Here is a 25568-nt window from a genome sequence, read left to right on the forward strand (position 1 = left end):
TCTTTTTTTAAGTAGTGGGTTTTATTTGGAAGTTTTGAGGAGGGGGAAGAGAGAGAGAAAGAGGGAGAGGGAGAGAGAGAGAGAAAGAGAGAGAGAGAGAGAGAGAGAGAGAGAGAGAGAGAGAGAGAGAGAGAATGACGTGCTCAAGAGAGAACTCCAATTTTTCTAGAGTGAAGAAGGAGCCCCAGAACACATCCCAGCATTAAATATAAAAGTAAGCATCTCTTTTATCAAAGATTAGATGATCATATGTTTGAGGGGAGAGTCAGTATATTCAACCCTGTTCCATTGGTCTGCAGCTCTGCCTTTGTTCCAGTACCATGCTGTTTTAATTATTACTGCTTTGTAGTAGAGTTTGAAGTTAGGGAGGTTGATTCCTCCCATTTTCTTTTCCCCAAGAATTGCTGTTCATTGCAGCACTGTTTACAATAGCCAGAATCTGAAAAAATTCTGAGTGCCCAAGAACAAATGACTGGTTAAAGAAACTTTGGTATATCTACACAATGGAGTACTATGTATCTGTTAGAAAAGATGAAGTCATGAAATTTACATACAAGTGGTACTACATGGAAAGTATCATGCTAAGCAAAATGAGTCAGAAAGAGAGGGACAGACATAGAAAGATTGCATTCATCTGGGGAACACTAAGTAACAAAATAGGAGAATAGCCAAGAATAGCCAAGATAAGTACTAGGAGGTTTACTCCATGGCTCGGAGGCCAGCCACACATGCTAGGGGAAAAGGCAGCTCAGATAGAGAAGGGAGCACCAAGTAAAGGTTGTTGGGAGGATCCTCCCAGGATGGGAGAAGCATGCTGAAAGTAGACTATAGACTGAACACGATTGCCACTCAATGCCTCTTTTGCAAACCACAGCATCCGAAAGGAAAGAGAGAACAAAAGGGAATTCCCTGCCACAGAGGCAGGGTGGAACAGGGGGGATTGGGAGTGGAAGGGAGACTGGGATCTGTGGTGGTGAAAAATGGGCACTGGTGGAGGGATGGGTACTTGATCATTGTTGATCATTGTATAATTGAAACCCAAGCACAAAAATTTGTAAGTCTACAACTGTACCTCATGGTGTTTCACTAATAAAATTTTTTTAAAAAGTAACCATCTCAAAAGATGAGTTAGAGGTAACACGTGTTTGGGCACCACATATACTCGGCAGCAACACATGGGCACAGACAGCACATGGACATGGGAAGCATATGCATATGCTTCTTTTGTTGAAATTGGTTTTTATAGGGCTTCTCTCAAGTTGCTCCAATATGGCTCTGTACCTATGTAAGGATCTGTTGAAAAAATAATCTGTTGCTAGGGTGGTTGCCAAGGGGTAGATTTGGGAGTAGTTGGTGGTATTTGATATTCCTTTTTGGCTTTTTGTTCCCACTGGAGCTTCTCTAGAAGGCAGGTCCAGCCTTCTCTGATCTGTGCTGACACCAGAAAAATATCTTATCAGGTTTTAGTTTCTGTGTCCACAGAATGCTGGCAGTCTTAGAGCTAGTTGGTTTTGTTACTTCTGAAGAATTCATTGCTGGAGAGGGGCTGTGAGTGTGTGAGTGTGTGTGTGTGTGTGTGTGTGTGTGTGTGTGTATGTATGGGGGGGGTCCCAACCTGCTTGCCTGCTTCATATTCCTCTTTGGAGATTTCACCACCTTAAATCTTTAAGGGGAAAGTGAGTGAAGGTCTGTCTTCTAGATCTTCTTTTTGCTTAAGCACACTTTCTTATTTGATCCACCCACCCCTATACAAGTTCTCTATTGTAATCAAATCTTTATCTACATATAATGTGCAAGGTCAAGAGAGTGACTGATGAGTCACCTATGATCAAATCCAGAAAACAGTTATGGTTTCATTAGATTGATCTACAGTGAGGATACTTAAGTCAATGAGTGTCTAAACCTTCATTCACTGTTACAGTCCTCCTGTTGTTCATCGATTTGCTCGAGCAGGCCCAGTAACATCTCCATCGTGAGACTTGTTGTTACTGTGTTTGGCATACCGAATACATCACGGGTAGCTTGCCAGGCTCTGCTGTGCAGGCGAGATACTCTCGGTAGCTTGCTGGGCTCTCTGAGAGGGGTGGAGGAATTGAACTCGGGTCGGCCATGTTGGCTGCATGCAAGGCAAACGCCCTACCGCTGTGCTATCGCTCCAGTCCATATAAATCGTACACTTAAATTATACAAGTTCAGGAATAAGTTCACTCGTGGGTGAGGCTCAGCTTGAGCATGTGGAGAGAGGCTATACAATCCTTCTTTTCAACTGCCTTGTGGATCACTAGATACATGCAGGACAAATACCCTACCTGCTGTACTATTGCTCCAGCCCCAAATTAACTATTATTTACTATACCTCTTCCAGTAGGCGGGGGTCACACCCACGAACTGGTGCCCTGGCGCTGTGTAATCCCATCAATGGCCAAGACCCAGAGACTATAAAACCCAGCTCCCGGAAGAAAACAGCTCAGAGTCTCCTGCCCCTGCACCTGGCTGTCCTCACTGGGGTCCCTTGGAGGGAAGCGGGTTGAGTTTCCCTCCCTGCCCGACCAGGGCTCCAGCAGCCGAAGACATCCAGAACCAGCCACCACCATGCTGAGACCAATCTCCGCACACATGAAGGTACCATCAGAGGAACAAAGGCATGCGGGTCCCGGGACTGAGATCTCCAAGCCTACTCAGATCGGGGCTGAGCATCCTCAACCCAGATCCTCCAAATTCCAGTAGGCAGGGGTCACACCCACCAACTGGCCCCCTGGCACTGTGTAATCCCATCAACGGCCAAGACTCAGAGACTATAAAACCCAGCTCTCAGAAGTGCGCGGCCGCATTTGCGGCCTCGCGACATCTTATTGTCTCATTCCTTCTTTGGACAAACTGGCAGGCTACCGAATGTAACCTGCCCACATGGCAGAGTCTGGCAAACTCCCCGTGGCATACCCAATATGCCAAATACCAGTAACAATGATGGGTCTCATTCTCCTAACTCTGAAAGAGCCTTGAATATGGCACTTTTCTAAAAATCTCAGGACTAGGATGAAGGAGATTGACAAAATTATACAAGCATTTCCATGCAACCATGAGGTACTCTATGAGTTGGATGACAATTCTCCTGGCTTTGCTGGGATTCACAAAATAAAAGAAGCAATATGTTTTCTTTAATTATCAGAAATGTTAAATTCTTTGCCTATTTTATAGTAATTAATAGTAAAACCACTTTGAATAATGTGACAATGATTGATTGTATGCTTCAAATTGACTAGACCCAGAAATTCCCAGAAAGCTGATGAGATATTGTTTCTGGGTCTATTTTTCATAGTGATTGTGAAAAAGATTTTGATTTGTATTAGTGATCTGAGTAGTTCTCCCTCTACACAAGAATATCATCCTGATCCTTAAAAGTCTACATACACCCACCAAAGGAAGAGGAGGAGGTGTGAATTTCTAGTCTCTGCTAGAGCTGTGATATTTGACTTCTGTCTTGGACATCGATCCTTTAGGTACTTGTGATTTTGAATTGAAATTAGTCTCAGGGCCCAAGTTTTAAGGTTTTTAGGGACTGAATTAATGTAGCAGTAGTCTTGCCTAATTATTCATCAGACTCTTTAATTTCTAGGCCTCTATAACTTTATAAACCAATTAAAACACATTCTATTATTTATTTTTCTATCTATCTACCTATTTATCCATATATATATATCATTTGTCTCTGAATCTATCTCAATATGAATATAATTATCCTAATGGTTCTATTTCTCTGGAAAACCATGATTAATACAGTAATTTCTCAGGGGAAGGATGTTTCACAGAACACAGGCACTAGGTTCTGACAAATACATTGACTTAATTGACTTCCTGTAGTTTAATGAGTCAATGATATGTGACTGGATTTACCTCAAAAACTGTCTTACCTGTTATGCCCATTTGTCAGGATTTTTTGGTCTGAAATTTTGTATCTAAGAGTAAGGTAGAGAAAAATTATAAGAGTAACATCAGGGGTAACTATCAAGAAACAAAGCTCTCTAAACTTAAACATGAATCCTACAGAAATGAGAGACTGTCATTTTATCAGGAAGGCTCTTTGAGTTTCTCAGACAGTAACTTAATTTTGAAATCACAGAAGCATACAGCAAAGTAATGTAATAGCACTTTGTGAATGGAATTTTTCTAATTATAATAGGGCTGGAACAATAGCACAGCGGTAGGGCGTTTGCCTCACAAGCGGCCAACATAGCCAACCAGAGTTCAATTTCTCTGCCCCCTCGGAGAGCCTGGCAAGCTACCTAGAGTATTTTGCCCACACGACAAAGCCTGGCAAGCTACCCGTGATGTGTTCTATATGCCAAACACAGTAACAATTGTCACAATGGAGATATTACTGGGCCCGCTCCATGAGCAAATTGATGACCAACAGGAGGACAGTGACAGTGACAGTGAATAGGAAAAGTAGCGATGACAACTAAGAAAGTGGGAAAGGGAAAACTCATTTTAAATGGCCTTACATAATCCATCATAAATCATTAAAAATACAACTGATAAAATGCACTTTAAATTTACGCTAGCTAAGATTTAGCTTTAAATTGAAGTTTAAATTGATTCAGGATGCCGGAACACCATGTTTTGGATAATAAACTGGAAGAACCTAGATAACTGTCAGAGCAATTCACACAAGTATTTTGTTTAGAGTATGAAAGTGTGTTTATCTGAAGAGGTTTGGGGAGTCAAACGATTTTGCTTCAAAGCTGAAAGCAGGGTGCAACATTTTTGATTTAGTAGCCTGGCAGGATAAATATGTCTTTTGATTTCCTAGTGATACTAAGGATATGTGTTAGCTTAGTGGGAGACCCATCATTTAACTTCAAACTGCCTTTCTAACACAGACCAGTATTTCTTTAAGTAATCTCAAGATAAGATTTCCATAAACATTTTCATTTGCTTTAAAATATTTCAGAATTCAGAGCATATTTAGAATACAGATAAAGAACATTCTCCAGGGATTCTAACCAAATTCTATTGATTGAAAGTTTCTTTCTTTGAAGACATTTAATAGTGCCTTCATTACTCTTGGAAACAGTTTGTTTCCACTTGCTCATTGAAATAAAGATCAGCATGCCATTTACCAGTTGTTGGTTCAGAGAATAAGCCAACTTTTTAAACTTAGAGCATTTTAGCAGCTCTACTGCCTTATTTCAGATTGATGACTTCTAAAGGAGAAGTTTGGTTCCTCAAACTCCATTTGTTTCTGAATTTCTAACAAAATAAAATATAGTTCTTTTCCAGTACCACTGAGGATTGTTATAAATTGTTATAAATAATTGTTATTTATAACAATCCTCAGTGGTACTGGAATAAATAACAGTGGGTTTAATAGAAAATTAATTCACCAGGAGTTTTGAATATGGAGTTGAAAGGGGTAGATAAGCATATTCTTTGCTTTCCCAACTGTCTGGTAAAACATATATAATAATGAAACATTTACAATAAACCTAGCAAGATAGTAGTTACAGGTAGAACATTTAAAAAGAAGATTCTGCTTCTCATTTAATGACATTTTAAAATCTTATAAAAAAAAAAAAACTAACCACTTTAAAACTTCATAAGGTTAGGCCAACCTGGATTCGATTCCTCCACCCCTCTTGGAGATCCCGGCCAGCTACCAAGAGTATCTCGCCCAAACGGCAAAGCCTGACAAGCTACCCGTGATGTATTTGATATGTCAAACACAGTAACAAGTCTCAAAATGGTGACGTTACTGGGCCCGCTCGAGCAAATCGATGAACAATGGGAGGACAGTGACAATGACAGTGAGTATTACTGATATTTTTCAACAATTTCCTACTCTTTATTTTTATTTTAATTTACCATTCGCAGTTTCCAAAGTTCATGTCATCCAAATGCATATCCATATTTGTCCTTAATTTTAGATCACCACCTCCCCCTATGTTTCCTGGGCAATTGGGGCTATAGCATAGAAATATGGGCCTCCCCCTGCAAAAAAAAGTTTTTCATTAGCCTTGGTTGTTTTCTAGACTCCAGTTTTCTATTTCTTTTCCTCTGATTCTAATCCTGAGTCCACATTAATAGCTTCTTAGAAACATATTAAACACATCTAAGATAACTCACTCTGAATATTCCAGTGTAAGAGCATATATGAATATAAGGCAATAAAGTAAAATGACTCATCAAATTTAAGTTGGGAGAAACTCTTATGCATTCTCTAGTTATCATTTTGTTAGACAAACAAATAATAATTTATTTTCATTTTTAAACTTAATTGACCACAGTCTGAACAATGCACAAGTGAAATTTTCTTTTAATGAACCAGGTACATCTTGCCTCTGGCAATTAATTAAAACTTTCTTTAAGGCAAGACATTTTTGAATCTTTCATAGCTACTCAAATGGTTTAGAAGCATAATAATTACCCAAGATGTAATAATTCACTATTGAATGAATAAAAATGCTTTGGGAATGATAGATGTTTGAACATAAATATGTTTTGTATAACACTAAATACAAGCTATTTATTCTTTAATGAGCAAGAAAGTGAATCACAAAGACAATACATATTTTGTCTAATCATGCACTTCCCCTTTGTGTTAAATTTGTAAAAGTAGAGCTAATGTACATAAATGCTTCATTATGTTTTACTATATATTCATAACTGGACACCTTATTCATGATACAGCTGTATAGAAACTACAGCTAAAACTATAGGCTTATTCTATATTCTTGTTAATTTTCTCCTTCATATATATGCCAAAGTATCACAATATTGTTATGCATTTATATCACTAAAAACCACTCCTAAGGAGCTAACCAAAGTATTGGTAAAGTAAGTCAAGGAAAAACTGGAAACACATATATACAATATTTAGAAGAAAAACCCATTTAAAAAAAATTTTGGCTTTTTGAGTCACACCCAGCCGATGCTCAGGGGTTCCTCCTGGCTCTGCACTCAGGAATCACTCCTGGCGATGCTTGGGGGACCATATGGGATACTGGGAATCGAACCTGGGTCAGCCGTGTGCAAGGCAAACGCCCTACCCTCTGTACTATCACTCCTGCTCTTTAATCTAATTTGCATGCTAATTTTCTGCACCGGTTTTTAACTGACTCTGACAAAAATATTATTAACAATGTCACAATAAAAATAGCAATAAAAAAGGCAAATAGTACCACTAATAAATACCTCAGTTTTCTTTAGAGAGAGTATTTATGTTTGTTTGTTTGTGGCCACTCCCATTGATACTCAGGCTTACTCCTGCTTCTACACTCAGGGATCACTCCTGGTGTGGGTACGGGGACCATACTGGGGAGACAGGGTGGAGATGTCAGCAATTGAATACAGATCAGCCATGTACTAGACAAGTACCCTACCCACTGTACCCATCTCTTCAACCTCCAGAAAATGTTTTTTTAGAATCAGTAGTATTTTACAATTTGTGTAGAATTTTGCTCGAGCGGGCCCAGTAACATCTCCATTGGAGACTTTGTTGTTACTGTGTCTGGCATATCGAATACTCTCGGTAGCTTGCCGGGCTCTCCGAGAGGGGCGGAGGAATCGAACTCAGGCCGGCCATGTTGGCTGTATGCAAGGCAAACGCCCTATGATTCAAGAGCATAGTGCTAAGATAATTCTAGTTTGGACAATTAGAAGTCATTTGATCTTGGATAAGAACTTGCCCCTTCTATCTGTTATAGATCATACTAAAATATCTGATTGAAAAAGACTTTTCAAAATTTAAATATTCACAGTTGAAATAATTTATATGGTTATTAATTAAATGAAAAAATTTAAAATCTATTTATTTTAGAATTTCACCTAAGGAGTAGTTTAATAAAATTTGTTTGTATGATGTCCCAGCAGAAATCAAAGAACACAAAATTCTGCCATTGTATGTCATAAAAATAGAATATTAAGAAAAGGTTTCAAACTAGTGTAAAATAGTAATCTGAGAAATAAAGGATGGAATCATTTAATGGCTTATTTTTTGAAAACTTCTATCAAAAGCACTTTAGAAAGTCTTAGTAGTAGCTTTACGAAGTACACTTATGCTAAGTATAACTCAATGTTTTTTTTTTTAATTTGGCAGATTTAATCTTGTGATTGCCAAGTTTCAGCTAAAAATATAAATGATACATATAAATTTTAATGTTCTACATATCACCCTGTTGAGTAAGTAAATGTTTAAAACATGGTCTGATATAAAAATAAAAACACTCACTGTTTATGAGACACAGTTAAAGAACTGATATGATTAAAGACAAGACAAAGAAATTTGACATCTTTTTTCTTCAATTTGAGTCTAGATTCTTTCTTAAACATGAGAATTAAAACACACTTTTTTCATGGCTAGGAAAGGGCATTCTATGAGATAATTAACAAGTATAGTAAAGCTCTGTATGTACAATCAAGTTGAGAATTTGAAAAGTATACATACACACATAGTTATGTAGACATAAACTATCACATAGTTACATTGCACATACACAAAATTACCAAGGATTTATGTTCAGTCTTTGTATATGTTATATATTTTTGAATAAGTTATGGGTTAGCTATGTTTTTCCTGACTCAATAGAATTGTACAATTAAAACATCATATAAAATTAATCATCATAGGGATCAGTGATATGGCTTAACAGAGTATAGAATATATGTGTAATGTGTTTAAGGTTTCAAGTTCAAACCCTTGTTCCACATGGTCTCCTGAGCACTACTGTGTATGGCCCTGAGGAGCCCTGTGTACTGTCAGGGATGGTCTTGGTGACCCCTGATTTTTTCTCTGCTGAACAGAACCATATCACTGACTTCAATCAGTGAATCATCAGGTCTGCTTTATCACAGAGAATATCAAGTATCACTGGTTGGAGCGATCTCTGCCATCCCACTCCCCCAATCCCTCAAGCACCTCTGTGGATGATTATATATATATATATATATATATATATATATATATATATAGTATGTATATGCATATAAGCATCTTATAGTTCATCTAGTGACACGTTTTTGTCTTTCATAGTAGAAAATCAAAAATATATCTGAGGACCAACAAGAAAGCATATCAGATAGAGTGCTTGTCTTGGACATATCCAACCCAGGTTAGATCCCCAACATTGTATATGGTGTATATGGTCCCCTGATCATGATCAGGAGTGAACTTTTAGCACCGAGCCAGGAGTAACCCCTGAGCACCATCATGTATTGCCCAAAACAAATAATAAAGGAAAAGCATTGACCATTTATTTTATAGATTAATAATGCTACTATAGTTATTATTATATTAATTACAAAGAAACTTGACTTTATAACAAGTTATCTCAAATTTAAATACTCTAAAATATTTTAATATCACTGTATATTTTATTTTATTTTTTTTGTGTTTTGGGTCACACCCAGTGATGCACAAGGCTTACTCCTGGCTCTGCACTCAGGAATTACCCCTGACGGTGCTCAGGGGACCATATGGGATGCTGCGTATCAAACCTGGGTCGGCTGCGTACAAGGCAAACACCCTTCCTGCTGTGCTATTGCTCCAGCTCCTCACTGTATTATATTTTAAAATAATGCTTTATTGCTTCTAAATAGTTAATTACCAGTTCATTTTATCATAAAAAATAGTTGTTTCTAGAAACACTTCTAAAATTTTAGTTTTAAAAGTCCTAAAGAGGTGGTTCACTCATCCAGGTACCCGCCCGGCAGCAGCGCCCCTTCCCAGACCCCCCAAGAACTGCCGGTTTACATCCTCGGTCTGTGGGGGATGGGAATTGAGGCACATGGCGCACACCCAAAGCTGAACTGTTCCAGGAAACCTCTGCTCACTCATCCAGGGCCCCTTTCCTGAGCAGTGGCCACATTAATGGCTACAATTATTCTCCCCTTACATATCTCATAGGAAACATAAGTTACCCTCTTAGATGGAACTTTCACTAAGTTAGCTTAAATATCAGAAACACTGTAACTGTCACTGTCGTCCCATTGTTCATCAATTTTCTCAAGTGGGCCCAGTGTCGTCTCCATTGTGACACTTGTTATATCAGCCAATAACTCATTAAGCCTATCTCAATTAATTCTGCATCATAAGCAGAATAGCAACAGTGAATATGAAGGTCTAAACCACACAAGTCACAATGGTAAAGCAACGCAGAAGCCCACCAAGTTTATTTGCTTTTGAGGAGGCTAGCCCAGAAGACTCCAACAGTAATGAAGTCTTAGACAACCTCTCTGACAAAGAATTTAGAAGGGAGCTACTGAGGATGCTTAGGGAGCTAATAGAAACAATGGAAAGCAATGCCAATAAAAGACAAGAGGATTTGAAGGTAGAAATGAGGAAAAGGTAAAGGTAAAGGCCCTCCCGTTGATCGTCGATTTGCAGAAATGAGGAAAATGCAAACAAAATTACAAACGGAAATGTCAGACCTGAAAAACCTGGTAGGCTAATTGAAAACCTCAGTGGAAGACCTCAGCAGCAGAGTAACAGCTGTTGAAGACAGAATCAGTGAGCTCGAAGATGAAGTCCGGAGACTCTCCAGAAAAGCCCAGAAAATGGAAAAGAGACTCACAATCCTGGAACAGATGGCAAGAGAAGATCGTGATGAAGCCAAGAGGGGTAACATAAGAATTATTGGAGTCCCAGAGGGACAGGAAGAAAACCCTGATGAAGAAGAAACTGTTAAAGATGTCATTGCTACAACGTTTCCAGAGCTGAAGAAAACATGCAACAACATTCAGAAGGCCAGAAGGGTACCATCTGGAATAAATCCAAATAAAAATACCCAAGACACATCCTGATCAAAATGACCAAAACCTTAGATAGAGACAAAATTCTGAAAGCATCAAGATCAAAGAAAGAAATTTCCTATAAAGGAGCATCCTTAAGATTCACAGCTGATTTGTCTGATGAAACCCTCATGACTCGAAAATAGTGGTGGGATATAGTGAAAAAACTCAATGAAATAAATGCCACAACAAAAATACTTTAGCCAGTGAGACTCTCATTCATAACAGAAGGAACAACACACAGTTTCGCAGACAAACAACAGCTCAGGAACTTCATAGACTCAAAACCATGGTTATAAGAACAACGAAATGGGCTACTTTAAGACAAGACAGGCCCCTCAAGTACACCAAATTTCAACAAAAAATGGGACAAAAGCCTATAACAATAATCTCTCTCAATGACAATAGGCTAAATGCACCTTTTAAAAGACACAGAGTGGCAGGATGTATTAGAAAATTGAACCCAACATTCTGCTTCCTCCAAGAAACACATCTCAATAGCCAAAGCAAACACAGGCTCAGAATCAAAGGCTGGAAAACAATCCTACAGGCAAACAACTCCCATAAAAAAGGTGGTGTAGCCATCCTAGTATCAGATCACATTGATTTCAGACTGAAGAAAGTCACAAGAGATAGTGAAGGCCATTTCTTATTCATCAAGGGATCTGTACAACAGAAAGAACTGTTAATACAAAAAGTTTATGCATCTAATAAGGGACCAGCAAAGTACTTAGAACAACTACTCATAGACTTAGAGAAAGTCATCGATAGCAACACAATACTAGTGGGAGACTTCAACACCACTTTATCACCTCTTGATAGATCAACCAGACTCAAGCTTAGCAAGGACATACTTCATCTGAGGGAAAAATGGAGGAAAGCGACTTCATCCTCAACAAGCTGAATACACATTCTTCTCAAGTGTGCATGGAACATTCTCCAAGATAGACCACATGCTGAGCCACAAAACATACCTCCATAAAATTAAGAAGATAGAGATTGGTTCAACAATCTTCTCAGACCACAAAGCGCTGAAATTAGAAGTAAATCACACACAGAAAGAGAAAACTAAATCAAATACCTGGAAGTTAAACAGCTCACTATTTAGAAACGAAATCAAAGATGAAATCAAAAGATTCCTGGAAACAAATGAAAATGAGAACATGAGTTACCAAAATTTACGGGACAGAGCAAAAGCTGTGTTAAGAGGAAAGTTTATAGCTCTAGAAGCATTCCTCAGTAAGGAGGAGTGAGCCCACATAAGTAACCTCACCTCACAACTTAAGAGCTTGGAGAAGTAACGACAAAAGGAGCCCAATCCAAACAGGAGGAAGGAAATAATGAAACTTAGAGCGGAGATTAACGAGATGGAAACCTAAAAAACAATCGGAAAGATCAATGAAACCAAGAGCTGGTTCTTTGAGAAAATAAACAAGATCGATAAGCCTCTAGCGAAACTCACAAAGAAAGGGAGGGAGAAAACCCTATAAACTGAATCATAAATGAAAAGGAGGTCATTACAGCAGAAACTACAGAAATTCAAAGAATCCTCAGTGAGTACTGAGAAGCTTTATGCCACAGAATAGGAAAACCTCGAGGAAATGGATAAATTCCTAGATTTTTATAGCCTCCCAAGGCGGAACCAAGAAGACCTGGAATACCTGAACAGACCTATCACCATCAAGGAAATTGAAATAGAAAATAAAAGTCTTCCCAAGCACAAAAGTCCTGGCCCAGATGAATTCATTAGTGAATTCTTCCAAATCTTTTAAGAGGACTTACTGCCAATCCTCTTTAAGCTTTTCCACGAAATTGAAGTATCAAAACACTTCCAAACAGTTTCTACGAAGGAAATATCACCCTGATACCAAAACCAGACAGAGATACCATCAAGAAAGAGAATTACAAGCCGATATCCCTGATGAACACAGACACAAAGATCCTCAACAAACTATTAGCAAATAGAATCCAATGACTCGTCAAAAAGATCATACACCATGACCAAGTAGGATTCATCCCAGGGATGCAAGGATGGTTTAACATTCGGAAATCGATCAACATAATCCATCGTATCAAACAAAGAAAAGATAAAAACCATATGGTCATGCCAAAAGATGCAGAGAAAGCATATGACCAGATCCAGCGCCTGTTTATGATGAAAACTCTCAGCAAAATAGGCATTGAAGGAACTTTCCTCAGTATAGTCAAAGCCATCTACCACAAGCCCAACAGCAAGCATCATTCTCAATGGGGAAAAAACTAAAATCCTTTCCTCTAAGGTCTGGCATAAGACAAGTTTGCCCACTTTTGCCCCTCCTATTCAATATAGTACTGGAAGTCTTGGCCATTGCAGTTAGTCAAGAGAAAGGTATTAAGGGAATACAGAAAGGAAAGGAAGAGGTCAAACTATCACTATTTGCAGATGATATGATACTATACTCAGAGGACCCTAAAGACAGAAGAGCTCCTAGAAACAGTAGGTTGGTTTTGTAAAGTGGCAGGTTACAAAATCAACACCCAATAGTCCATAGCTTTCTTAATATACAAATAACAAAAGGGAAGAAATAGACATTAAAAAAGCAATCCCGTTCACAATAATACCTCAGAAAATCAAGTACCTTGGAATCAGCTTAACCAAAGTGGTGAAGGACCTATACAAGGAAAATTACAAAACACGACTTCAAGAAATAAAAAAGGACACTAGGAAATGGAGACACATCCCCTGCTCATGGATAGGGAGGATTAATGTTATCAAAATGGCAATACTACCCAAAGCACTATACACATTCAATCCCTATCAGGATAACCATGATATTTTTCAAAGAAGTACACAAAATACTCCTGAAATTCATATGGAAAAATAACTCCCCACAAATAGCTAAAACAATCCTTAGGAAAAAGAAGATGGGTGGCATCAACCTTCCCCAACTTCAAACTGTACTACAAAGCAGTACTAATCAAGACAGCATGCTACTGGGCTAGAAACAGACCTGCAGACCAATGGAACAGAGTTGAATATTCTTTCGCAGACCCCCAAATATATGACCATTTAATCTTTGACAAATGAACATGAAATGTGAAGTGGAACAAGGAAAGCCTCTTCAACAAGTGGTGCTTGGAAAACTGGATAGCTACCTGCAAAAAATTGAATGCTGACCTCTGTCTAATGCCAGTCACAGAAGTCAGATCAAAGTGGATTAAAGACTCCAACATCAGATATATGACACCATAAGGTACATAGAGGAAAATGTAAGCAGAACTCTCTGCGACATTGAAGTTGAAAACATCTTTAAGGATGAAACAGCACTGACTAAGCAAGTAGAAGAAAACGTAGACAAGTGGGACTACATCAAACTCAGAAGCTTCTGCACTACTAAAGAAACAGAGAAAGAATACAGAAAGGTCTCACAGAATGGGAAAAGATATTTACCCAATACCCACCTAATAAGGGATTAGTATTTAGGATGTACAAGATACTAGTAGAATTGTACAAGAAAAAAACTTCTAACCCCATCAAAAAGTGGGGATAATAAATGAACAGAAGTTTCCTCAAAAAAAAAAATACAAATGGTCAAAAGGCACATGAAAAAATGCTCCAAATCACTAGCCATCAGGGAGATGCAAATCAAAACAATGAGATATCATCTCACACCAAAGAGACTGGCACACATTCAAAAGAACAAAACCAGTGCTGGCATGGATGTGGGGAAAAAGGGACATTTTTTCACTGTTGGAGGGAATGTCCACTAGTCCAGCCTTTCTGGAAAACAATATGGACAGTCCTTCAAAAACTAGAAATTGAGCTTCCATATGACCCCACAATACCACTTCTGGGAATATATCCAGAGGATGCTAAAAAGCACAGTAGAAATGACATCTGTACCTATATGTTCATTGCAGCACTGTTCACAATCGCCAAAATCTGGAAACAACCCAAGTGCCCTAGAACAGATTATTGGTTAAAGAAACTTTGGTACACCTACATGATGGAATACTATGCAGCTGTCAGGAGAGATGAAGTCATGAAGTTTGCTTCTAAATGGATAGACATGGAGAGTATAATGCTAAGTGAAATGAGTCAGAAAGAGAAGGACAGACATAGAGGAACTGCACTCATTTGTACAGTATAAAACAACATAACATGAGGCTGACACCTAAGGATAGTAGATACATGGGACAGATAGATTGCTCCATAGCTGGAAGCCTGCCTCATGAGCCGAGGGGAAAGGGAAGCTGGAATAGAGAAGGGATCACTAAGAAAAGGATGGCTGGACGAATCGGTCAGGATGGGAGATGTGTGCAGAAAGTAGATAAAGGATCAAACTTGATAACCTCTCAGGGTCTATATTGCAAACCATAATGCCCAAAAGTAAAGAGAGATTATGGGTACTCATGTCTGCCATGGAGGCAGGGGAGGGTGGGAAAGGGGGGGGTAATACTGGGGATATTGATGGTAGGGAATGTGCACTGGTGGAGGGATAGGTGCTTGATCATTTTGTGATTGTAAGCCAAACATGAAAGCTTGTATCTCACGGTGATTCAATAAAATTAATTAATTAATTAATTAATTAAAAGTCCTAAATAGGTAAGTAATACATTAGCATATGGCTAATATTAAATAGACTAGGAAGGAGAATTTAAGGATCTTGCTTGTTAAGAGGAAGTTCATCTAGGCAGAGACAAGGTGGAAGAAGTAGATTCAAAACAGAAGTACTCCCTGGGTTCAGGAACTAAACCAGTCTCGTGGACAGATGTCTTTACAGGCCTTTATCTGAAGACTAATCAGAGATACCAGGGACCAGGTGCAGTGGATTCTTCTTTAAGGAAAGTAGGAAAACAGAATTTTGACAACGGTTGAGAAGTCGCACACCACTGCACTGAGAGAGAGTACCAGAGAGAGAAACCTGAAACCGGGGAATTTCCCAGAAGCAGGAACTCTGACAGGACCATCAGAACTGTAGTATTCAGATGGTTAGCTGCATGTGTGTGTAAGCAGCTCTCCGAGAGGCAGCAGGGAGCTCAGAGCACAGAGTTCTCTAATTCTCTTGTTCTCTAGAGCAAGACCACCATGACAGACTGATGGCAGAGAACCAGTGGTGTAGGACGGCAACTGGAGTTCCCGGCGGCAACTGGCCACTTTCAGAGGGTGAAACCAGAAGGTCTAAAGTAACAAACACTTCCCAGAGGCTAGACTTCTTCAGAGAGGTTCTCTGGGGGAGAGCAGACTATAATGTAGCCTTCCAGGCCACTTATTGTAGGATCAGACAGGGGTTTACTCAAGTGGAGGTGCCCTGTGGTGAGCAGACAGGTTACCCAGAACTGAAAGATGGGCCCGGCACATGCTTCCACATGAATGTGCCTGCTCACAGTTCACAAGTCACCAGAAGCTGCAAAGGGAGCTGAAGCAGGCTCCAGCATGGGAACCCTGTGGCAAGAAGGCAGCTGGTGGTACATAGGTCTCCTAGAGCTGCATATAAGAACCTATGTCTGTGGAGGCAACACTGGGTAGTTGCCCATCAACCCTTCTTAATCGTCACTCAGACTCACGTGGGCTCTTCTGATATGAAAGTTTTCCCCTGAAGATTAAGTAGAATTGGCTCACAGCTACCCACAGCCATGCAAAAGCATAAAGTGATTGACTGTCATTGTCCCTGTCCTTCAAAATTGCTGTGAGATCCCCTGAGTCTCCAAAACACCAGGAGTCCCAGTTACCAGCCTCATCCTGCTACTCTGTGGGGGCAAAAAATAGTGCTCCTGCCGGCCTCAGCAACCATCCAGTGCACTGGTTTGCAAGATTTATCACCTTTTCTGAATCCATATCTCTGGTTTTGTGAGCATATTTGCTGAATGGTCTTCTCTTTTTTTTATTATTTGACTAATAAAGGTCATCATCAGATTAATGTCTGAGATGCAGTTTTATGTAGAATTAAAGAATGATAAACTAATTTTAAGATCCTATTGGCAATATAACATCAACACTTTATTTTTATATTTAGAAAATTAAGGAATGTTGAAATATTCTGGTTGGCAAGGAGCTATGGTTTTCTGCCAATTCATTTCTTGCACAGATCCTTATTGCTTTGGCAAATTTGTTCTTTTCTGTGAGAATAGTTAAATTCATTTTGTGGTAAATTCTTCAAATAAATTTAAGGTGGAAGCAGTTCTTAGAGATCGGGGATGTTTAGAAAGTTTCTTACCTGACCAGCGGTATCCAAGATGTCCAAGTAGGCTGGCTCATTATCAATCCTAACTTGAGTCTTATAAGCATCTTCTAAAAAATACAAGCAAAGATTACATTTAAATATATGTCACACAAAAAGGATAAGTTTTTCTTATATTTCATAACAAAGAATTTCTAAATAAGTTAATAAAAGCACCAGAAATTTGAATCAATGGAAAAATAAGAGAGAACTATACTGCAGGATAATATGAGAAAAATAACTGTTGCTTAAAGTGAAAAAGTGGTAGACCAGAGAAAGAGAGAGTGTCTAGAGAGTGAGTAAGGGGCTTCCCTTGCACGTGATGGACCTCAGTTTGATCTCAGGCACTCTGCATGGCCCTTAAGATCATTAACAATGATGTTTTTGCACAAAGCCAGCTGAGTGTGGCTCCCCAAAGTGGAAATAAATATAAACAAAAAGTGATGTAATGGATTTTTCCTTGATCAATAGAATTTCCTGACTGGAGCTATTTTCATCATATTACATGCAGAGAAAATTGTGCAAAAGATACATTAGTTCTTTCTTAAGCATACATCACATGTGTGCATTCTGGCATCATATTTGTTGATAAAGTAAAAACTTGCTTTATGTAAGTAACAAGACAAGGGTGTTTAAACTGTCTTTTCTGCAGTTCTGGAAGTTAAAGTCAAAGAAGTAAGGCAGAAGACATAAGTAAACATTGCTGAATGGAAAAAGCAGTGAAGCTGTCTGCAGTCAATGTGATCTTATATGTAGGAAAGTCTAAAGATTGGTCAAAACAATAAAAAAATATTGATTAATAAAACTCTACACTCAGCATTTTCAGGACACAAAATCAATACACAAAAATAAGTTGTGTTTCCGATTTTTATTAACTACAAAATTATTGTTAATGAATAACAAATACTTCCTGGAAAGAGTAGCAAAAAAATTGTGTAGGCATTAGGAGGGAGAAAAAAAAGAGAAAGGAAACTGATAGAATCTGAGTGGTTATAAAAATGGCAGGTGGAAATGAACTTCAATTATTTCATTGTGAGTATAGTCTAGAATATAGGGACTAGAACAGTGGTGGATAAACTTAAAGAAGACAATCAGACTAGCATATGAATATATGAAATGGAATTATCTTTCTGAGTTAGACATTGGAGGTGAGACTGCCTAGAAAAAATCTCCTGACCTGTAAGTTTTGGAAAAGTAATAAAAATATGTTTTGGATAAAATGTTTCAGAGAATCTGATTGTATAATGTGTGGAATACATCCACTAAAATATCTTGTGTAGCCAATGTTTTATAAAATTGAACTTTGAGGGCCAGGGATGTAGCTTACAGTACAAGATTTGCCTAACATTTATAATTTTCTGGTTTTGATAGCAAAAGAGAGAAAGAAATGTAGGAAGGAAGAAAAAAAGAAAAAAATTCTGCCTCATATCATCAGGAATTACATTTTCTAATGTATGCCTTGAACGCTGGAATACTGTCCCCAAGTCAGATTTTTTTTCAAGATGCTAGAGATTTAAAGATATTTCTGCACATGAACATATAAAATTCTCTTATGTCAAGAATTTATATAGTTTCAATGGAAGACACACATATGAACTTTCTGAATTTAAGTTATAAAGTTTTATTGCAGGTGAACCAGAGTGACTGTATAGATGGTAAAGTGTTTGTCTTGCACAGGGATGACTTAACTTCTTTCCCTGACATTACAATGGTCCCTTGAACCATGCCAAGAGTGAACCCTGAGCACAAGAGCCAGGAATAAGTCCTGAACACTGTTGGGTGTGGCACCCACCCAAACAAAGCAAACAAACATGTTTACTTCAGAATTTAAGAAAACATAATTTGCAGGGTGTATAGCCTACTTCCTAAGAAATTTACTCCAGTAACTATAATCCACATAAAGTTTTGGGAAGCATAATTTGTTGAAAGCAAATCGCGTATGAGTCTACCAGCTACCAGCTAGACTAATATCATTCGGTGTATGGCTAACCACAGTCTTTCAATTTTCCATTCTAGAGCTTTTTGTACTTTCCATGATCGTCCTTTTACAAAGAAACATCTTGTGGAATTATTTGCAATTTTGTTGATGACAGAAAGTTTTGTTTTTCAATTTCATAAGGAAGTAAGAAGTTATTCTGAAAAGGTCTCTGTGACCTGAGAATCACATATATGTCTTTCAGATTTTATGTTTGTTTATTTTAACTCAGAAACCCCAAAAAGAGCCTGCTGAGGCCAGGAGCATGCTGTGTAATCCAGACGAGAAATGCTCTGTGTGATTATTTGAGTCCTAGATAAACCCAGCACATGAAACATATATCAAATAAAAGCTTCTCGTGGGATCAGAAAGGCCTTTCAAAAAGACTAGATGTGAATTGGCTGGAAATTAAGCCAGGCCCTCTATCCAAGATTTCTTTCTCTCTCTTAAAAAGTGTCTATCAGAATATACATTCCACTGTTATGAAACTAGGTCGCCTGCCTGGCCTCAATAGAAACTAATCTCTTTCATTTCCTCCCAATAATCTTCCCTTCTGTTTCCATCTATCCACATCCTTTGAGACCTCCCATGCAGAAATGCATTGACAGAAATACTCTCCTGAAAAGGTATAAACACTTTCCTGAATTTCAATCATCTGCCCATAGGCCCAACCCTGAAGTGAGCTCATTTATCTCTCAAGCAAGAGGCCAAGTTTACACAGGAGGCAGAAATGGTAGCACCTGCATGCATATTGTTTGTACGGAAAATCACAATGGACCACACTTAATGTTGGCATAAGCCACCTTAAAATTCATTTGAAAACATTAATGTTTGACTTGAGATTACCCATTCTTTTTGGATGTGTAGTCTCCCCTCTCCCTTTGCAAGAGAATTTTATATGAAGAAATTATAAAAAGTTGTATTGAGGCCACCAATCTATCACTAAATATCTATGATTGATCAGTCACTTAAAATTTAAAAATGGAGATAAAGGTACATGCTATTCAATATATAGGAAACCAGAGTATTAAGAAAAACAACCATTATAAAAATATTTCTAAAAAAAGCACAATTAAAACTAAGGCATAATATGCAGTGATTTTTAAAAATATTGATTAAATTATCTAAAAAATATATTGGAATCAAATTGTTTCTGCCATATTTTAATCACATGGAAATTCTTTCTTCTCAACAAGTAAATAGTAGAGGTTTGGGTGAGATGTGCTCTAATTATCATCAAACAACGATTTCTAGTTAATTATAAAATATCAAGTTAATTTGTCCAAAGTAACTAATTTGATTGTTTTGTAGTACAAACACATATAATTAATTTAGAATTATTTTATCTGTAAATATAAAATTGAAGTAATTTAAAACTCTAATAAATAGCTATGAAGTTATAGAATTGTATTCAATGACTCCTAAAAATATTTACATTTGAATTATTTATATGGTCATATAAACAACTCAGAGAAATAAATACATAAATCATAAATATATGATAATTGGTATTATAAAAAGATTTACTTCCATAATTTTGGGCTTGTATCTCCAAGATATTTATCATTAACCCAATTAAAAATACATAGATATAAGGGGAAAATAATCTTTTAGATTTTTTTCAAAGAATTATTTGAATAAATTAGCTTAATTGCATGTGTGGTATGGGGTTAGTGGGTGTTTGTGTGAAACAGAAGCACTTGGCAACATATTGCACTGACATTCTTAAACAAGAGGTTTATTTATGACTGAATCAGCAGTATAGTAAAACCAGTTTACAAAACTGATCTTCCACTAAAACTGATCTTCTACATTACCTGTATATTAGAGTTATTGGTGTTAACTCTTCATTATAACAAAAGTGTATATCTAGAATCTGGATAAACCATCAAATAAATAGAGAATATTTACCCTTGATTCTATTTTAGATCTGACTATGTGAATTACTCTCATCCATGCCCTGGGATACCCACTAGTTCAGAAACAACACAGATGCCATTCTGAGGAAACAACATTTCAACTAACTTATAATTGTGTGAAGAATAAATTAATATTATTCTTATGCCACTCATACTTTTTTATTTTGCAGTTTGTTAAGGAATTTTATTCATCAGAGACTATATGCAATGTAAATTTCTATATTAAAAGTAAAAATATAACATATCAACATTAGTCATTTTTGAATTAAAAATAATAGTTCTTCAGTAGACATTCTACATATATACAAGTATATTTTGCTTTGAAAATCAGAAAGCTATAGCATTACAAGATGGCTGAATCATAGAAACATGTTAGAATACCAATGAGTAAACATAAATAGCATGTTTCCTCTTATACAAAATTAAAAAGTAAAATTCAAAACTTAGATATTATTTATTAGGAAATATTTTCTTTGCCAGAAGAGAGATTATTTGGATATCATTTTTTGATAAATAATGACTTCATACATTTTCCTGTGTCTGTGTTATACTTTATTCTTAAATATTATTTTAAGGAATTGCCATTTTAAATTACTCAATTATAAAAATCAACAAGATAGTAACAGTTTAATTTCCTTAATTGTCTGTATTTTACGATAACAATATTTGCACAAAATTAACTCATGATAATTTTAAGGATGTTTTCTTTCTTCTTTTATATCTATGTAAATTTTTTTCCTGCATGGTGATAGATTTTAGATCTTTATTCTTAATCTTGAATGCATTCTGACAATGTTAATGACCATGGGTTATAGAGATAGAAAATAGAATGACAGGAAAGGCCCTGTCTGCCCAAAATATCCTTCTCATTGGCCTAGCATGATGCCCCAAATTCCACCCCTTCTGCTTTATTCTCTGGAGGTAAGATAAGCCATTTTATGTGCAGGAACTCCCTATTAAAATGCAATAAAACTACAGGAGTGGTAAAATATTAAGCTATTATCAAGCACAAACACCTTACTCTGAGATTACTTTTGCACAAAATTAGCTGTCATGAGAGAATGCAGAAAGGACCTGAGGGGATGATCAGCAAAGATGATAAAAGGCAGATATAGGGCAGCTAAAGCTCTACCAACAGCTTTGGATTCAGAGGCTGGCAGATCACTGGGTAGGAAGAAACTGCAAGGGTTCTGTGAGCACCTGAGGACACGTGACTAAGGGCTCCAGGTCCGGGCAACAGCCTAGCAATGCATGGGAGGAAATATTGCTTATTTCTTCTCTAAACTGATTCCAAAATACAGTGTGTGTGTGTGTGTGTGTGTGTGTGTGTGTGTGTGTGTGTCTAAGTTTGCTGAGCATAGTATTTTAATAATTGAGTACTAGTAAATTGTTGAACTAAATTTGACATGGAAAAGCTTTATATTTAGAATTCTAGTCTTGCTTTTGTGATATTTCTTGCTTTGTCAGTCTCTCTAGGAATAAAGGCTACAGAAATTCAGCTTCTTCTACAGATGGAGGAAGAATGTATTTTTAGGACAATGGACTAGAGAAGTGCTTCACAAACTTTCTTGTACATACAAGTCTCATGGGGATCTTGTTAAAATGCACATCTGTTTCAACAGATTGAGGCTGTAATTCTTCATCTTAATAAACTAGCAGTGTATACCTATGCCATAGACCCAGGACCTAATTATAATGTCACCCACATGCAATTTAAATTTTCTGGAAGCTGCATTAAAATAATAAATAAGAGCACAATCTTAACATGTGCTATTTAAATTTATATAAACTATCATTTGATTGTATAAGTAATATAGAGACATTTCAGTGAGTCATCTTGCATCATTTCCTCTGAATTAAATTTTTAGAGGGGGTTGAGGGTATAGGAGGTGGGCATGCAAGAGGGTGCTTTGGACTTTGTACCAGGAATGTGAGGGCCTTACTTCTGGCTTTCCACCAAGAATCTCTCCTGGCCAGGCTCTGTAAAACATAATGTGGTTCCTGGGATAGATGTTCAAGGTAAGCACCTCACCCACTGTATTATCTCTCTGGACCCATCCCCTTGAGGTAAATTTTGTTTTTGTGTTTTGAGCCACACCCAACTGTGCTCAGAACTCACTCCTGGCTCTGCACTCAGGGATTATTCAGTGGCCATTTGAAATCATATGGTACCTCCGTTGGCTGCAGGCAGGGCAAGTATTTTATGTGCTATCCTATCTCTCCAGTACCCTTAACTAAATTTTTGAAAGTAATTGTGCATTTTTAATCTATAGTACATCTAAATAAGGGCTAGTCTCATGTCAAGTATGCCACAGGCCCCTGTGGTTAATACTATTGTATTGGTCAGGGAGTAGCTCCAAAGATTAATTCTTACAATAGAGTATATCTCCATAAACTTAAAATGCAAATAAAATTGTCCTTCCCCATAATTAGAAGTCTTTCCCCAACCCCACCCTCCCTTTGACCATACCTGCTCAGTGCTTACTCTTGTCTCTGCACTCAGAGATCATTCCTGGCAGTGTTCTGGCAACCATGTCAGGTACAGGGGATCGAAACTGGGTCAAGCTGAATGCAAGGCTAACAACATCACTGCTGTACTATTGTTCCAGTCCCTAATTAGTCATCTTTTTTGTTAGGAGAAAAAAGATGAACACAAATACAACAGAATAGAACAAAAATACAACTGAATAGTATTCCTAATTATGTTGCAAATGCTTAACAATCATTTACGTAATAGTGCATACTTAGCACCTATACGAATTAGGATTGTCAAGAGAAATAGAGCAAATATTTAACCAAATATTAATTGCACATTGAATTATGTAAGTTTATATATCAGTGTATCTATCTGTAGTAAGAAATTGAGACACAATTCTGATGGCTGAAACGTACTAACCTGAAGCAAACTGAAGTGTTAGGAAAGTTAAGGATGTAAGTCCCATTGAATCTGATGGCTTTGAGAACTCTGTAAAGTCCAGCCCACAGGCAGTAGAGGACTGTGGGCTCATCTCAGGTGTATAATACTCATTTTTTTTTACCCGGTTCTTCTCCTCTGGTTCTCAGCAGATTGTCTGAGGCCCACACACATTAGGAAGGACATTGCTTTATTCAATCTACTGATTCTAATTTTAATTTCATTTGAAAATCCTCATGGGCACACCCATTAAAACATTTGGACAAATATCTGGGCACTACATGGCCTAATCAAGTTGATGTATGTAATTAATACTTTCCCACAAAATCTCAGACTTGGCCAGTGAGAAACTTTAAGACCTATGCTGTACTTAAAAGATGTTTTGCATATGAAGGTCAAATCAGTTTAGCCATTTGTTCTAAATCATTTCTTTCTTCTATCTGAAAGCACCAAGTAAGTGGTAAATACATTCATTGTCTGACTCCTCTTTTACCATTTAGGACACTTGCTTCCTTTTATTTCAGAAGTGATAGCTTATTTGAGCAGATCTTTTGGTTTAATTGTGAGCTGCCTGAGCATGCCTCTGATGTGTATTTGAATTTCTGGGAGAGTAATTGAGCGTGGGAAAATCCACTCTCTCATACATTGGCAGCAATGGCAGCATTAGCCCTTGATCAGTGCAACCGCAGCAGAATTTAGACCTGATTCAAGATAGATATCTTTAGAAATCATTTCTTTGTAGTTCCTTGAGGTTATGTGAGTGATGCTGGAGTGCCATGAAATTTTGTCCACATTTCAGTTACTCTAGAGAAGAAGCTGCTCATACCTCTTTCACCTGAGACTGACCAACAGTCAAAGTGGCTCTTCCAGTAGGTGAAAATTTCCTTCACCCAGCATTCGTGTCCACCTATTTCATTCAGGCTTCAAGCCCATGAAAGAAAGATTTATCCTTCTCCTCTGTCCTCAGTAGTAGTTCTCATGTTTAGCCTATGTGTACCCTTCAAACACGGGTCTCCATTCTCCTTTGCTCTCACAGAGAGCAGCCTGGTGTTTCATCATTTAGCATCAGTGCATAGAGCAGGGGCACATGTTTGCCCTCTGGTTATCTTAGTAGATACCTTATTCTTCCATTTACTTTTCTTTCTTAAGCAGCAAAGTAAAAGTTAAAGGCTGTCTGGTGACTATGCAGACCGAAACTGTCCTACATCTCCTAGACCTCATTTGGTGCTGTGAGCAAATCCAAGTGCTTTTTTCATTTTTGTTTTTATGTTTTATTTTATTTTTTTTAATGTAGAAGTACTTCTATTTATTCAGCCACTGATTAGCTGATTGAATTGGGCATGAACTCCACCTTACTTTTTTCATATTTTTAAAATTTTATTTATTGAATCACTGTGAAAGCAATTACAAAGCTTTCGGGTTTAAGTCTCGGTCATACAATGAAACACCTGTACCTTCACCAGTGCCCATTCTCCACCACCAAAATCCCCAGTATACCCCCATCCCACACCCTCCCCCTGTGTTTGGGGCAGACAATTTCCACATTACTCTCTCTCTACTCTGATTACATTAAACAATTTGACACCAGACCCACCGTTATTATTTGAGATTTTACCCCAACACTCAGATCTGCTGAAAAGCAGACAATTGGTTTTCTATTTCTGGTTATGAATAACATATGATGTTGCATGGCTGCAGTTGTGGCCGTGCGATTTAAAATTCCAAAATTTTGACAATTAAATATGGAGGGATTTCTGCCAAAACCTGCTGGTTCT

General features: G+C 37.6%; 1 protein-coding gene across 1 annotated transcript in view; it reads right to left on the reverse strand.

Moving 5' to 3' along the window:
- RIT2 (Ras like without CAAX 2) overlaps positions 1-25568 on the reverse strand; it is a 341283-nt gene that overhangs the window by 191272 nt on the left and 124443 nt on the right. Inside the window, exon 3 of the mRNA XM_056138174.1 lies at positions 16983-17056. Coding sequence (XP_055994149.1) covers positions 16983-17056 — 74 coding nt within the window. The remainder of the gene's footprint in view (positions 1-16982; positions 17057-25568) is intronic.

Source organism: Sorex fumeus, unplaced genomic scaffold, assembly GCF_029834395.1.
Source record: "Sorex fumeus unplaced genomic scaffold, SorFum_2.1 ptg000128l, whole genome shotgun sequence".
Lineage (NCBI taxonomy): Eukaryota > Metazoa > Chordata > Mammalia > Eulipotyphla > Soricidae > Sorex > Sorex fumeus.